At 42.5% G+C, this 15,082-nt stretch overlaps 1 protein-coding gene across 2 annotated transcripts in view; it reads left to right on the top strand.

Moving 5' to 3' along the window:
• The first annotated feature begins 907 nt into the window (after positions 1-907).
• The window catches only part of nkain4 (sodium/potassium transporting ATPase interacting 4), a 57,764-nt gene continuing 43,589 nt past the window's right edge, over positions 908-15,082 (top strand). For both annotated transcript variants that reach the window (XM_080898061.1, XM_080898060.1), the window contains exon 1: positions 908-1,215. In XM_080898061.1, coding sequence (XP_080754187.1) covers positions 1,162-1,215 — 54 coding nt within the window. In that variant the 5' untranslated portion in view covers positions 908-1,161. The remainder of the gene's footprint in view (positions 1,216-15,082) is intronic.

The raw sequence follows: 15,082 nt of genomic DNA, 5'->3' as shown, positions 1-15,082 counted from the left end.
TCCTGCAGAGGGAGAGGTAGACTGAGAGACTTGCTGCTAAGATCCTCTCTCTTTTAAATTATACCGACCACTGGTTGCCTAAAAGGCAAGTGGAGATTCACACAAAAGGTCTGGGGAAGCAGGGCAAGAGGGTTTTTTTTTTTTTTTGGGGGGGGGGGGGGGGGGGGGGACAAAAGATGCACGTAAAGTGAAAACAGACTGGGAGTTGTGCGTAAATAAACTAAGCTAATTACATCACGGAATTAAAAACATCTTTAAACGGAACCCCTTAAGATTTAAGGAACACACAGGAGCTTAAATAGTTTTAATTATTAGTGAAGAAGCTGTCAAGAGCACCAGTACGATGGTTTATTAAATATGAAAAGAGACGCCTTGACGCAAATAGTAGAAAATTATGTTTTGTGTGATGTAGGTCTTTGTTGAAACTTGCCAGGGTGTGTGTCGACATACAGCCACGAGATGGAGCCAGTTCTCCATCAACTGCAACCTCACAGATAGCAGCGGTGTAACCTGGTATCCGTCCTGACGCTCTAATATACGTCCGAGTTTCTCTAGCGTCATTAATTCACAAATAATACGAAATTCTAAAAACACAAGTGCACTTCTTGACAATTTCCACTGCCCAAATGAGATTAATCTCCATTTCTGCAAATCTAATTGGCTCATTTCTTTTTAATTAGTCCAACAGGGACCGAGTTTTATTCGCCACGATAATAAACTAACCTGTGTTAAAATATTTCGACTTATAAAGCGCGAAATTTATCGACTGCCACAGTCAGAAACCAGTTGACGCCCTCAGTCAGCCCTGTCTCAGCCTCGGTTTTACTACCCCACCACCGCGACCACCTCCCACCCCCTCCTCCCTTTTTTTCTTTTCTTTTCTTTTTTTTTTTTTTTTACACACCGGCTTGCAACCACCCTCCCAGTCAGTCACCTCAAGTGCGGCCGAGCGGCTGGAGCGGAGGCAAACAAACACATCCAGAGCATCCGGAGCGACTCTCGTCTATCGTGTTTTGGGCTCAAGTAAAAGAGACCGGGGTGGAAGAGAAGAATGGGACGCCGGTGCTTGGATCAACACTGAGTCCTGCCGGCACACCGAGAGCTCCTCTGACTTTTTCTTTTCCCCCCTCCCAGAGTCACCGTGTTTTCACCGCTGACACAATGGGCTGCTGCAGCGGACGATGCACTCTCATCTTTATTTGCACTTTACAGCTGGTGAGTTGTTCCACACTTCTGCACTTTTTAGCTGTTAGAAGTTGTATTCTACGAGGAAGCCACTGCGTGTTTGACAAAGGAATTAGTTTCCAATACAGTGTCTGTTTTTACATGGGCAGGAGCTCGGCTTCTGTTGGAGGATGCTGAAAACTGATGAGGACATGTTAAATAATTTATTTATTTTTAACTTTAAGTAGGATCCTACTTAAAACAAATCTTCATTCGTCATGTCTACTGAATCCAGTTTATTTAAACATAGTAGTTCTGGGAATAATCGTGGATTTCTAACTTTTGTGTTTTAGTGAAGAAGTGTTGTGTTGACATGAGTTGTTGGTCCAAAGAACTCAACTTCTCTGAGCACCAGAAGCCTTAAGCAGCTGTACAGAGATATGACAGAGCAAATTTATACTAATCACAATATTATAATTGAGTCCCATCTTCCACCTGCACTAACCATCATTCTAACTAACCATCATCTTTGTATTGGTGTTACTTAAGTGTTCATATAGCCACTTAATGTATTTCACATTTGTGTAGTATAGTTCTCATGTAAAACATTGGCTAATATGTCAGTTTGTGAATTTTGAAATTAATTTCTACGAAATGTGTTTCTTGGAAATTCTAACCAGCTGTAATTTGCGAATTTTTAATAACAAGAGGAGGAAAAAGGTTGTTGAGAGATTTTTAGTTTCTGATCAGTGGTGTGTGGGCTGTGACATTTTACTGATGATACGTCTCGGATGATGCTTCCTATTGACTCAGAGGCTAGCTTCCCTTTGCCATTATCCCGAGTGAAGTTTACCTGACAGGCTGTGACAGTGTTATTTATGATGGCATTAAAACTCAGCTTGCTCACACCATAAGCTCCCACGTAAATGCCACTTTCAGAAACAAACACAGCTATAAAATCGTCTCAAGACAAAGAGTGTAATGGGAAAGTTGTGATATATTGCACCACACGGAAGGGAATTCAAAATGGAGCATTAAAAACAAAAAGGAAGCAAGTATCAGCTGGTGTCAAACTTTAAAAATCCGGATTTAATAACAAAGCCCACAACTTCTAATTTGTAAAGTCTTTTGGCCCTAAAACCAACATTTTACACCAGTTTTTAGGTTTCTGGCTGCTGGGTTGTCTCGCGGTCATACCTTTTAAATACTGCAAGGCTGCTAAGAGCTCAATCGCTCTTTCAGCTCCTAAATATTTGTTTAAGCTCCTGCTATCTTCCTGCTGCTCAGTGTCTTGCTGTTCTTTTGTGTCTCGGACCTGTTCATCACAGTGTGAAGAACAGGGAACTCAGACTTTTTCTTGATAGTTTGCTTATTAGGCCACAGGGGTCTTTGTGTTGCCTCTTGATTAAAATGTGACTTGCTTCACTGGTGACACAAACAATCGTCTCACACTCGCACGAATACAGTAGGCTATCAGCCCACTTTGAACCACACACCTGTTTTTCCTTCACAGTCCTCGGACCTTCTTGCCTCATTAGAGAGAAGGAGGCTGACCATTTGTTACGAGGTTTATAAAGCTGTCAACTAGCTGCCTAAAAAGTCCCCAAAGACTTCTGGAAACAGCTTTATTTTCCCCTGGCAGTATTTCTGGATGACCTGACACTTCCTGTCTGGAGGAACACACACATACACACATACACACACCTGCACATTGACACGTTTAAACTGCAGCGAGGGGTTGTATTAAACCCTGCCTGACCTTTGAAAAGGTCGTCAGGCAGTGTGTGTGTGTCTACGTATGTGTTCACATGAATATACATGTGTATGTAGAGCAGCAAGAGGGACCCTCAATCTCCCCTGGCTGAAACCTATGCATTTAAAATGAGCCAGGTTATTCCCAGTCCATTAAAGGGTAAAACTACCATTAACAAAACAACATACTCTGCTCCTCAGATGTAAAAAAAAAAAAAAAAAAGCCCTTGTGAACCGCTGTGTGCTAATTAGCCTGGCAGAGTGCTTTGATCAAACCTCTTTTGGCATCTCGGCCATCCCCTAATTGAATTGTGGTGCGCTTTCCTCATCAACAGGCCGAGTGCTGGGACTGATCTCTCTGGGACAGAAGGCAACAGATAATGAGCCCGTATTGATCGAAAACGCCTCTGTTCCCTCTTCTCTTTGCAGCCTAACTGTTCCAGACAGTAGTGCTGGATGGTTGTCAGAACCCCGATCAGCTCCAGAGAATAGCGAGCGTTGGCAGGAAGCCCCGTCTGTGTAACGATTTGTTTGTACTCAGAGACACCAGGGAGCTCATTTTGTTATCAACCGGTTGGGTTTTTGAGGTGTTGACCTTAACTTGACCTGGAAGTAAAGCACTTCCATTGGTCAGATACAGGACCCAGTCTAGACATATGAATGTCAGCGACTTGCAATGACGAGGAGGTTGTCCTTAATAGAGCTGATGGTTATTGTGGCTCAGCGGAGCTTGATGATAGATGAAGGAGGCCTTTTCAGTGGTCATGGTGGTTTTTCAGGAGAGGGCAGACAGGCCAGCACACAAACGCACACACACACAATCACAGTGGGCAAAGGCAATGAACTTAGAAGTGAACATTGACCCTGACATAACTAGTCTGGCTACACTGACAGATGCGTCTCGCAGACACACCCACACAGTCACAGCTGCACATTCTTAACTTTGAGTTATAGGTTATTAGGTCTAGTGGTGGGTAAAGATTAGAGCCTTCGTACGAGTGCAGCTGTGTTTGACCTCTGACGATACGAGGCAAGCAAAGGAAGAAAATTGAAGCTTTTTAAAAAAATTTATTTATTTATTTTTTAAATTTGATCACATGCAAGGAGAATAAACAATGTCCTTGTTGTCACAGTAGCTGCATAATTTGTGTCTAGGAAGGAAAAAGTCACCCACGGTACAGCGGCACAGGAGAACTGCAAGTTTTACCTCATGTTCACCCTTTAAAGGAGACTACCCACAAGCACCGTGTGAGTGTTTGTGTGTTACATCTTGCATCACACTGCCCACTTTTCCTCTAGTCTTTTGATGACAAAGCTGGAGAATATACTCGGTAGAGAAAGCTTCAGAGAAGAAAAGCGAGTTCAACCAAAGTACTTCCAAGAAAGTTTTTTAGCAGAAAAACAGAGCGCCTCGTCCTGAAGAGTGTTATCTCTAAAGGCGCAACATCATCCCTTGGCAAGCTTCACGTCATCTTCTACATATTACAAAGGATTTAGGTTGTGTTTCTCCCCAGTTTCCTCTGCTAACTCATCTGCTTTATGGAGGCACGAACATTCAAATTTCCTGCTGAATATTCATGATCTCAGACATGCTGGATGCCTCTAACATACTGTCTCTCTCTCCTCACTAATCTGTGTGTGCTAGCGGGCACACAACACATGGAAGGTCTTGGCCTGTAGCTTTGATATTGATGTGTCGCACAGCTATAATTAAGAATAATTACTGCAGCTGGAGCAAATTGTGTGGCAATAAAACACTATATGCTGTCAGACCAGCAAACCAGGGTGTGAGGGTTACTGCTGCTGTGTAATCCTTCCGTGCCTTGCAAATTTACTGGTGGCGTGATGTTTTGAAAGCTATTTACTACAGAAATATGAGCGCAAGTGCTAGAATATTTTAATTTTCCCAGTTACAGATGCCTCGGACATCTGCTCAGTGGGTTTTGCTAAGTGCATTTGTGTGTAATTTCTTTACAGAGTGCCTGAGTGAACCTGGAGTCGTAGCTGTCTGATCAGTGATAATAAACTGCATTTCTTTGACATTGCCAGGTTGATGGAGGAGATAGGCCGGCAGGAATAAAATGAATGGTCGTAGCTCTTTATCGCTCCACTCCGTTCTCATTGTCTTCACCTCTCTGGTGCTCCTATTATGTTTTATAAAGCTTCTCTGGACTGTGATTTATATCACTGTGGGCACAAGCACATTTTTTACTATTTGTTTTGGCTTGCACAGATGGTGGAGGACTAAGGCAGCACCCGTACTTGAATTATCCATGCAAAAACAAAATGTGTTGTCAGTGTATGTTAGACTCCTCGCAAACTCTGTGTATTCACTGAATACCAATAGCAAAATGACTTCTTGGGTCGGTCTGTGTACACTCTCAGTCAGTCATAGTAATCTCATAGTAATCTAAGGAGCTTGGACAGAAAAGTGACTGGACTTTAAGTTTCTCAAAGACGTTGCACCTCTCATGCGATAAGCTTCTTCAGAACTGAAGTCATTGTCATTTTTTCAAGTACTTTACTACAGTATATAGCAAATTTACATCTGCTGTCCCCTGGCAGTTAGATGTTGAAAACAATATAAGTGATCATGCTCTGCCTTAAGCTTAACAGGGAAATGCATCCCTGCCCCCAGTCCACTTCTTGCAAATCTGGTAATGAGCTTGTATAAACTGTTTAAATCTTTTTGCCCCTGAGTTTTTCCACTTCTTTGTAAATTCTCTCACATCCACTCCAATGGTTTCAGCAATGTCCCTCCATGAATTTGCTGTCATTTGTGAGTCCTTTTGGTTGATGCAGCATTAATTTTTTTCTTACATTGAGATGATAATTGTTACTCTCTCACTGATAAATTTACAAAATTCAACAAAAAAAGTTTCTAGAAATGCATAAGAGTAATTGACAGTACTGTATAGGCCAGTTTCAACAGTTGCAGGCTTCGTCAGCCCTACATGTAGTTACATTTCTGGGGAGGTGCACATCAGGTTATGCTGTAGGTAATCCAGCAAAGAGCTGACACAGAATCTGAAAGATGCAACTGGATTTTCAGTAGATCAAGTGATTATTCTTATGGAAGGGAATTGGGTAGAAGATGCTAAGGTATGCCAAATACTACTTTGTTTTTGTTCCACCATGCAATACCATCTGGAAGGCATCTGTTTGGCAACTACTTCCATTTTTCAGTATGGCAATGATACCAAACACACCGCTAATGCAGAAAAACACACAATTGAACTCTATCTGTCATGGATTAGCCTCACCAGAGCCAGGAGCTCAGCATTATTGAAGCAGTGTGCAATCATCTTGTTAGGAAGAGAACATCCAACATCCAAAGAACAGCTATGAATGTCCTTCTACAAGATTTCAGAATTGTTCCTGAAGTCTACTTACATAAATTCTATATATTGTCATAGTGTATTTCCATATATGTTTGCATGTGTCCACAAATTGCTGCAATTATTTCCCAGCAAAACATAAAGAAATGAGGAATTGCTAAAGACATTTGTCCAGTACTGTAGCTTTGGATCTGTCCCGATATGTGCTTTGGTCTTAGAAGAATTGCTACTTGTATCATACAGTTTATACAAGCTGATTAACAGATTTGCAAGAAGTGGACTAGGTGGGGGAGGGTTACAATTTCCTGTTAAATCCTAGAGCAGCACCTATCAGCTAACGGACCAGGGACAACCGATGTAGAATTGTTCTATACTGTAGTTAAGTGTTCTTCCTGTTTTATAAACTAATAAATCAAACTAATCTGGAGTCAGTTGAACACACTATGAGGCCTTAATAATACATTTATTACATTATTATTTTTAAATGTATTTAAAAATAATAATGTAACAGCCTGCCCAACCTATTATAATTGATTAATTCTTTCTGCATTACAAATTGCTCTTCAAACTGCATTAGCTAAATAGAAAAAAGCATTTTTCTAAAAGAAAGTTCACATGCAGAAGCCTATTTCCTTTCAAAAATTGCTGTGTGTGAAACGGGGAGCTCAAAGGTCTGACAGTAAATGACTATAGCTCACAGAGCTCCATTAGTTCAGATAATCTCAGAAATGAAGGTCTTAACCTCATCTTATATTGTCTATGGGCCCATATTCTTTTCGTTTTGAAGGTCATGCGGTTCACCGTAATTAGGTACCGTAGGTGTATGTGTGTAAGTGCTGTGCTTGTGCTGTCAAATAGACCCCCAGTGTTCAATGCTGATTGTGGTCTTGACCCAGGTGCTCTGTTGATTGCTATTCCTGAACAACCCTCATCCACAGAAGAGCAGTTTCTGACAGGTCATGCCTGACCTGAGCTGGAAAGTTGATTAAACAACAGCTTACAATGAGACACCAAGACAAGGTGACTCCGTAATAAATTCACAGTCACATCGCTGACTTCTGGAGCTCCAATGTGTCATCATCTCACCTTAGAGCTTAATGTAACCTGGGTACTCGGGGATGGGAAGCACTGCTTGAATCTGTAATGAATGTCTTTAGCATGTATCCTTTGTGGAAAGACAATAAGGCTCTGCGCGATCTTCTTTCCCTCTTTTTGTATCCTCCACCCCTCTACCCACCCTGTTTTCTTTTCTCCCCCTGCTGGGATCGCGGGCAGGTTGGAATATGTTTGCATTATTGATTACCATCTAATTTATCAGTGGGGCAACAGTCACTGGAGATTTGGAAGACATACAGATAGAAAGAGGGAGAGAAGCAGGGAGTCAAAAGAGGGGCGGTTGTGGTAGTTCAACCTCTCACCCTAGACCAATTATGAGCATGACCCTCGAGACCTGAGATCTCTACATTTCACTTTCCCCTTCCCCTCTCTTTCATTTTCTTTCATTCTCCGGCCCTCTTTCTGGTGCGCTGTTACCAGGGAAACCTTTACTTATACAATAAGATGCTGAGGAGCCTGCAGGTAATGAAAGCCAGCTTGTCAAAAGGAAGCTTGGTAATGTATGATGCAAATCTGAGTTAGCATGCTGAGAAGGGAGATGAGTGTTAGTAGACAACCTCTGGGCGTTAGACTGCAACGATGATGGCTCACATCCTTTTGTCAGGGCAGCTGTCACTCTAAAGATAACCTTACTTACATGCAGTATGTATCCTCTAACCGTGCCGCAAAAATGTCTGAAATCCAACATTCGAATCAGTATGACCCACCTGGTTTGTTCACAAACTTTATCTGAGAGCAAGAATCAGCTGATCTCAAGCCAACCGTCAGCCGATGGCTTGTCTGATAGCCTTCAACCGACAAAGCCTAACATATTACAGGGAATATTACTTTAAATTGCCTACCGCTGCTTCTGCAAGCCGCTTTGCAGTCCACCTCAATCTCCTCTTCATGCTGTTGTGTCACCAGTTACTGATGCTTTCTCAGTTTGTTTTTTTTTAATGGGTCAGTGTTGCGTGTCCCCACATGTGAAGATGAGGAGGTCCCAGTACATAACCATGCTACCAGTGCAGATGGCAATAACAGCCTTCTTTTGAATATAGTAGCCCTGACTGGAGCGGGCATGGTTATGCATTGGTTAGCACTGTTGCCTCATAAGAAGGTCCTGGGTCAAGACCAGACTGAGGCTTTTCTGTGTCTGCAGTGGTTCTCTCTGGGTACTCCGGCTTCCTCATAGTTCCAAAACACCCATGCATGATTCTGAATTGACTGTAGGTGTGAGTTTCTGTGACCCTAACCCTCCAGGGTGTACCTCTCACCCTGTGACAGCTGTCTTAGTCCTCCACCCGCAACCCTGATTCGGACTAAAAAAAAAAAAGAATGGTCCTGACTGGAATGTGTTTATAATATACCTCTGTCCGTGATGAGATGTTTAACAGATTAAAGCAGCTAGGTGATGACCTTCACCGTCACGATATTGCTCATGGATGTGAGTTTATAATAATATGAGTGTTTGTCAAAAAACCCATCTCCTTTGTCCCTTGTTGCCCTTTTTACAACTATTTGCAATTTTAATGTCTTCAATTTACTAGACCATTAATTATGTTCTTAGAGAGAAAGCCGTGGACTGGGAAAATGTGACCGTGCACATATGCCCATCCATGCAGAGGCTTGTGCCAGTGTGCCTGTGTGTGTGTGTGTGTGTGTGTGTGTGTGTGTGTTCCACATCAATGATATTGCAATATTAAGCTATAATGGAGATAGAACTAGAACTATTTGCAAGCCCATTTCTCTCTTTCCATTCCAGTGGTTCCAGTGGTGTCATTTGTTATAGTGTGGCATCGAATAAATTGCTTGGGGAGCACCACAGCTGGGATGACTATCTTGACAGATCATACTCAATTGAATGGCTGCAATGCATATTCATCCCACTCAAATTCCCCCCCACAGTTTTTGGCAGCCTGTCCTTGTTTTACAAGCAGCTGATGACTTCACGGATGTTTTTGCTCTAATTGTGTTTTGTGATCAAATGGTCGGACAGCACGGATACACGCAGCGTAACTTCCTCTACGGTGGATGAAAGATTACGAGTGATGGTATTATGATGAAAAGAGCAACATTACTGACTCAATTATGGAAAGCAGAGCTGGAGGGTGCAAACTGCTGACAGCTGTTTGCTGTTCTTGACTGCATATTTTTGATGAGAATTTCCTCTGTCGCTGCTAAATTGCCTACTTGTTAACTGGGGCGAAACCTAAACAGCTCTTTGTTAAATCTGGGACATGATGAAGCAGAAGAGCGGAGACGATTGGCTGGTTTAAGCTGCTCCCATTCTTAACTTTTTCTACCATCCCATCTATGGTTGATGTGTTTGGGTTTTAATCACCACTTTATTCTTGTAGTGCTTTTCTTCTATCATCTCCCTAGAAGATGTTGTTACTTTATATTTTTTGCACATGAACCTTTTTTTTAACGTGACCTGATATAATTTATTTCTTTTGGAGATGAAGTAAGATTCAGTCTGCTGTCATTTTTTTCAAGAAAAGCACACATACCCACTAAACTTACATTAAACCTCTGGTCTGAGGCTAAACTCATAAGAGCTGCTACATTTACCTGAAAGATGATGCAGTAAAGTCTCGTTTAACCTTCAATAACGTGAGCATTACTGTCCCTGATTAGCTTAAAAATGTTATCTGAAGGAGGAGAAAGAGGAAGAGATATTGAGCAAGACAGCCATTTACCAGAAACGAGAAGGCTTTCTGGTGTCACAGTGTACACATTTGGGTTATTTCTCAGTGTTAATCACCGAGTCAGCTTCATGACGAACATGTGCTAATTCCTCTCAGTGCTGGCCAATTTTTTCCAGGTGTATTATTCCATTCTCTAAGACTGCATGCATTAAAGGTTAACTATAAAAATATTACCTTACTTGTAACTAAAGATTTGCCAAGAACCTTTGGATGGGCTCAGTACATTTCCACCACGGGGACCAAGGTCTTAGTTAAGTTCTGAGGAAATTATTTTTAGGAATGTCCTGAATACTGTTTCTTTAGGCTCTGGGGCTTCAGTAGTAATCACCATGAAATTTCCAAAGATTAGGTAGGTGATTTTAACATTGCAGCTTCACATTCCTGCCCACTTCAAAACCAGAGAAGCCAAGAGAAATAAAGGTATGCAGAAAACTGATCTTCCATGCCTATTGATGATAGTCTCTCACAGTTGTTGCTTTTTCGTTGAGACAGTATGTCTTGTATGTCTGCTGCGCAAACACTGATTTAAATACATTATAGATTGACTGCTGTCTCATCAAAATCATGTTTAACGTCCATCTAAAAGATTTCTGAGAGTGGATGTAATAATTTTTAAGCAAAGTACAGCAAACTCAAAATAAAAGAAGTACAGGGTGAAGAAACTTCGTAGCAGATGGAGAAATGGAAGTGGGACAACTTTTACCCGTAATGAGGTCAGTGGACAGACAGGCTAAGAACTCTGAGTCTCAGCGTGAACGTATGCTATGAAGTAAGCTTGATTCACTTGAACTGATTAAGCTCAATTACCTGAGCTGGTTGTTGCCTCCAGTCCAGAAGATGTTTAAAACCTGATCCTAAAGCAAACACATGAGAGAGCGAGCACAACAACACAGGGCAGAATCCAAAAAGTTTAAAGTGGTTTGTCACAGTTCAGAGAGAGAGTTAGTTCAAAGCGCTGGCTTTTGTCACGTTTCTTTCAGGAGGGGCAGATTTACGTGCTCCCAGTAGCACTGACAGATTAGCATGTTATTAGTAGTAGGAACACTTACGGTTTTACATATTTCATCTTAAATAAGGTTGATTATTTTTTATATACTTGAAATAGCTTCTTCTTCTTCAAAAAAGAGATGCCCCGAGCACCTCTCTTCCCCTCTCTTTAAATCAAATCAAATCAAATCACTTTTTATTGTCACATCACATGTGCAGGCACACTGGCACAGCACACGCGAGTGAAATTCTTGTGTGCGAGCCCCACAAGCAACAGAGATGTGCAAACACAACAACACAAACGAGCAAAATACAAGAATGGCCAACCTGAAACTAATAAATATATGTACAATGTATAATAGTGTATGCATTTCTGGATGTGTATACTAAATATTTTCCTGTGTGTGTGTGTGTGTGTGTGTGTGTGTGTGTGTGTGTGTGTGTGTGTGTGTGTGTGTGTGTGTGTGTGTGTGTGTGTGTGTACACATTTTTACAAATTAAATAGTAAAAAAATAAAATAAAATAATAATAATAATAATAATAAAATATATAAAATATACAGAGTTGAATATGTGCAAAACAAGTGGCATTTATATACAGTGTGGAGTGCATAATGTTGAAGTTCCAGTAGTGAAGCTGAGGTGTCTATGACGTGTTCAGCAGTCTGATGGCCTGATGGAAAAAGCTGTCTCTCAGTCTGCTGGTACGGGACCGGATGCTGCAGAACCTCCTTCCTGATGGAAGCAGTCTGAACAGTTTATGGCTGGGGTGACTGGAGTCCTTGATGATCCTCCCCGCTTTCCTCAGGCAGCGCTTCCTGTAGATGTCTTGGAGGGAGGGAAGCTCACCTCCAATTATCCGTTCAGAGCACCGCACTACTCGCTGGAGAGCTTTGCAGTTGTAGGCGGTGCTGTTGCCATACCAGGTGGTGATGCATCCAGTGAGGATGCTCTCAATGGCACAGTGATAGAAGGTCCTGAGGATGCGGGGGCTCATGCCGAATCTTTTCAGTCTCCTGAGAAAGAAGAGGCGCTGCTGGGCCTTCTTCACTGTTTTGTTTGTGTGTACTGACCACGTAAGATCCTCAGCCAGGTGTACGCCAAGGAACCGGAAGCTGCTCACTCTCTCCACAGCAGCGCCGTTGATGGTGATGGGGGTGTGTACTTCTCTGCACCTCCGGAAGTCCACTATCAACTCCTTTGTCTTTGCGACGTTGAGGGTGAGATGGTTGTCTTGACACCAGTGGGTCAGGGCGCTGACCTCCTCCCTGTAAGCCGTCTCATCACCGTTGGTGATAAGACCCACCACTGTAGTGTCGTCCGCAAACTTCACAATGATGTTGGAGCACTGCCACTTAAGCACTTAAGCAATTGATATTTAAAGGCACTAGCTTCTCTGTGTTTCATTGTGCAGGCCATATTTCAAACAGTGAAGAAGAAAGTGGCTTATGAAGGCACCCTACCTCTTAATCCCTGTCTCAGCTCTGCTAGACTAGGCACGACCAAGGGCTATCTATCTGTCCAACTCTCCATGTGCCCAATCAAAGCCACACACACACACACGCATACACACCACCACCACCACACACATACTGAGATTGGCACCATTAGTTACACTGCTACACAAGGACCAGGCAGCCACCAGAGTATAATAACTTTACCCAGGCAAGAGGTGAAAAATTGGATTGTAGAAAGTTTTTGAGAAGTACTTTAGTGCCTGCTGGGAGTCACAGAATAAAAGACAAGTCAGAGCAAAAAAAGAAAAGATATGACAGCCAGCCTCTGATTCATGGTTTGTCCCTGTTACTGTCCTGCTCCTTATTTAGTCTCAGAGTAAAGCATTTTAGTAGTTACCTCTAGTAACAGCAGTTTGGTCGCACTTCATTTAAGCACGGTGTCTTCTTGGAATCACTGAGGTTCATTTGCATATTGACACACAGACCCAAGATGATGTTCGTTTGACTCTAAACCTGGTCTGTTTCGTTTGTTATTCAGGACTGAGTGAACCTGTGAAAAACGTGTTTAAGGATTGTCCTAATCCACATGGAAAGGGTGATTTCAAATTCAAATTCAAATTCAAATTTTATTTGTCACGTACACAGTCATACACAGTACGATATGTAGTGAAATGCTTGGACAACTGCTCGTGACCTAAAGAAAACAAAAAAAGGAAAAGGCTATGAATAAGATAGGAAATAAATATGAAAAATTAAAAAGGGTAAATTTAACTAGGAAGGAATAAAATATAAATTAAGGTTAAAAATGAAATAACTGTACAACACAAATTAGAATGAAGGGTAAATTTAACTGGGAAGAATAAGATAAAATATATAAATTAAAGTTGAAAATAAAATAACTGTACAACAAAATACACAATACACAATATAGAACTATATAAGAATGTATGAAGAAATCTAAATATAAATAAATATATACACAATAACAGCAGCTGTACAAGTATTAACTGGAAATGAAGAATATAGTGACCAGTGTTGTGCAAAAACAATGTCCAGAAAGTCCAGTGTGTGTGTAAGAACCATATGTGTGGGTCAGTACTGTGTGGTGGTGTGATTGAGAGACCGTATCGCCTGCGGGAAGAAGCTCCTCCTCAGTCTCTCTGTGTTGGTCTTCAGGGAGCGGAATCGCTTTCCTGACCTCAACAGAGAGAACAGTCTGTTGTTGGGATGGCTGAGGTCCTTCACGATCTTCCTGGCCTTGGTCCAGCACCGCCTGCTGTAGATTGAGTGCAGGTCAGGGAGCTCGGAGCGGATGGTGCGCTCAGCTGACCGCACAACCCTCTGTAGAGCTCGTCTGTCCTGCATGGTGCTGTTCCCGAACCAGGTTAAGATGTTTCCCGCCAGGATGCTCTCTATGGTGCACGAGTAAAAGTTCCTGAGCACCTTGGAGGGCAGTTGGAAGTCTCTCAAGCGTCTGAGGTGGTAGAGACGCTGTCGGGCCTTTTTCACCACGGTGTTGATGTGACAGGACCATGACAGGTCCTGCGTGATGTGAACTCCGAGGTATTTGAAGCTGTCCACTCTCTCCACTGGGCACTCGTTGATGACGGGGGTCTGGTAGTTCCTCTCCTGCTTAGTGCTGAAGTCCACTATCAGCTCCTTTGTCTTACTGACGTTTAGAAGGAGGTTGTTCCTCTGGCACCAGTTCTCCAGATTCCTAATCTCCTTCAGGTAGGCCGTCTCGTTGTTATCAGAGATCAGGCCCACCACGACGGTGTCGTCAGCAAACTTGATGATGGCGGTGGAGCTGGTAGTGGCCACACAGTCATATGTGTACAAAGAGTACAGCAGGGGGCTCAGAACACACCCCTGGGGGGCTCCAGTGCTGAGAGTGGTGGAGGCTGAGACATTTCCGCCCATCCTTACTGCCTGTGGTCTGCCAGTTAGGAAGTTGGAGATCCACTGACACATAGATGAGCTGAGTCCCAGATGCTCCAGCTTGGTGGTGAGTGTGGAGGGAATTATGGTGTTAAATGCAGAGCTGTAGTCTATGAAGAGCATTTTAACATAATTCCCCCTTCTAGTGTCCAAGTGAGTGAGTGATGTGTGGAGGAGATGAGAGATGGCATCGTCTGTGGAACGATTTGGACGGTAAGCGAACTGTAGTGGGTCCAGTGTGTCTGGTAGTGAAGAAATGATGAAGTCTCTGACCAGGCGTTCAAAGCACTTCATCACTACTGAGGTGAGGGCTACAGGGCGATAGTCATTGAGAGAAGCAGGGTGGGGTGGGGATTTCCTGTTTCTCTGATCCACCTGTCTCTCAGTTCTTCCAGAAATTCACAAGAAAAAAAAAAAAAATACATGAAAATGACATTTCGGATAAAATGTGCAGCAGAAAAGTTTTCTAATTTGCTGTCTCGTCCAGACCCCTTAGACTAGTATCCCCTCAGGGGTATTTCAATACCCAAATTGGCAACCCCTTTAACGGGGCCATGCAGGAACTCATATTTCAGTTATTAGGTGTGGAAAAGTCAAAAAATTAGAAGAGACAAGCATGAATCTGGACTAGATTTTTTTAA

Source organism: Rhamphochromis sp. 'chilingali', assembly GCF_963969265.1.
Source record: "Rhamphochromis sp. 'chilingali' genome assembly, chromosome: 12".
NCBI lineage: Eukaryota > Metazoa > Chordata > Actinopteri > Cichliformes > Cichlidae > Rhamphochromis > Rhamphochromis sp. 'chilingali'.
The sequence above is the reverse complement of the archived record's forward strand: the minus strand, read 5'-3'. Positions and strand labels throughout refer to the sequence as shown.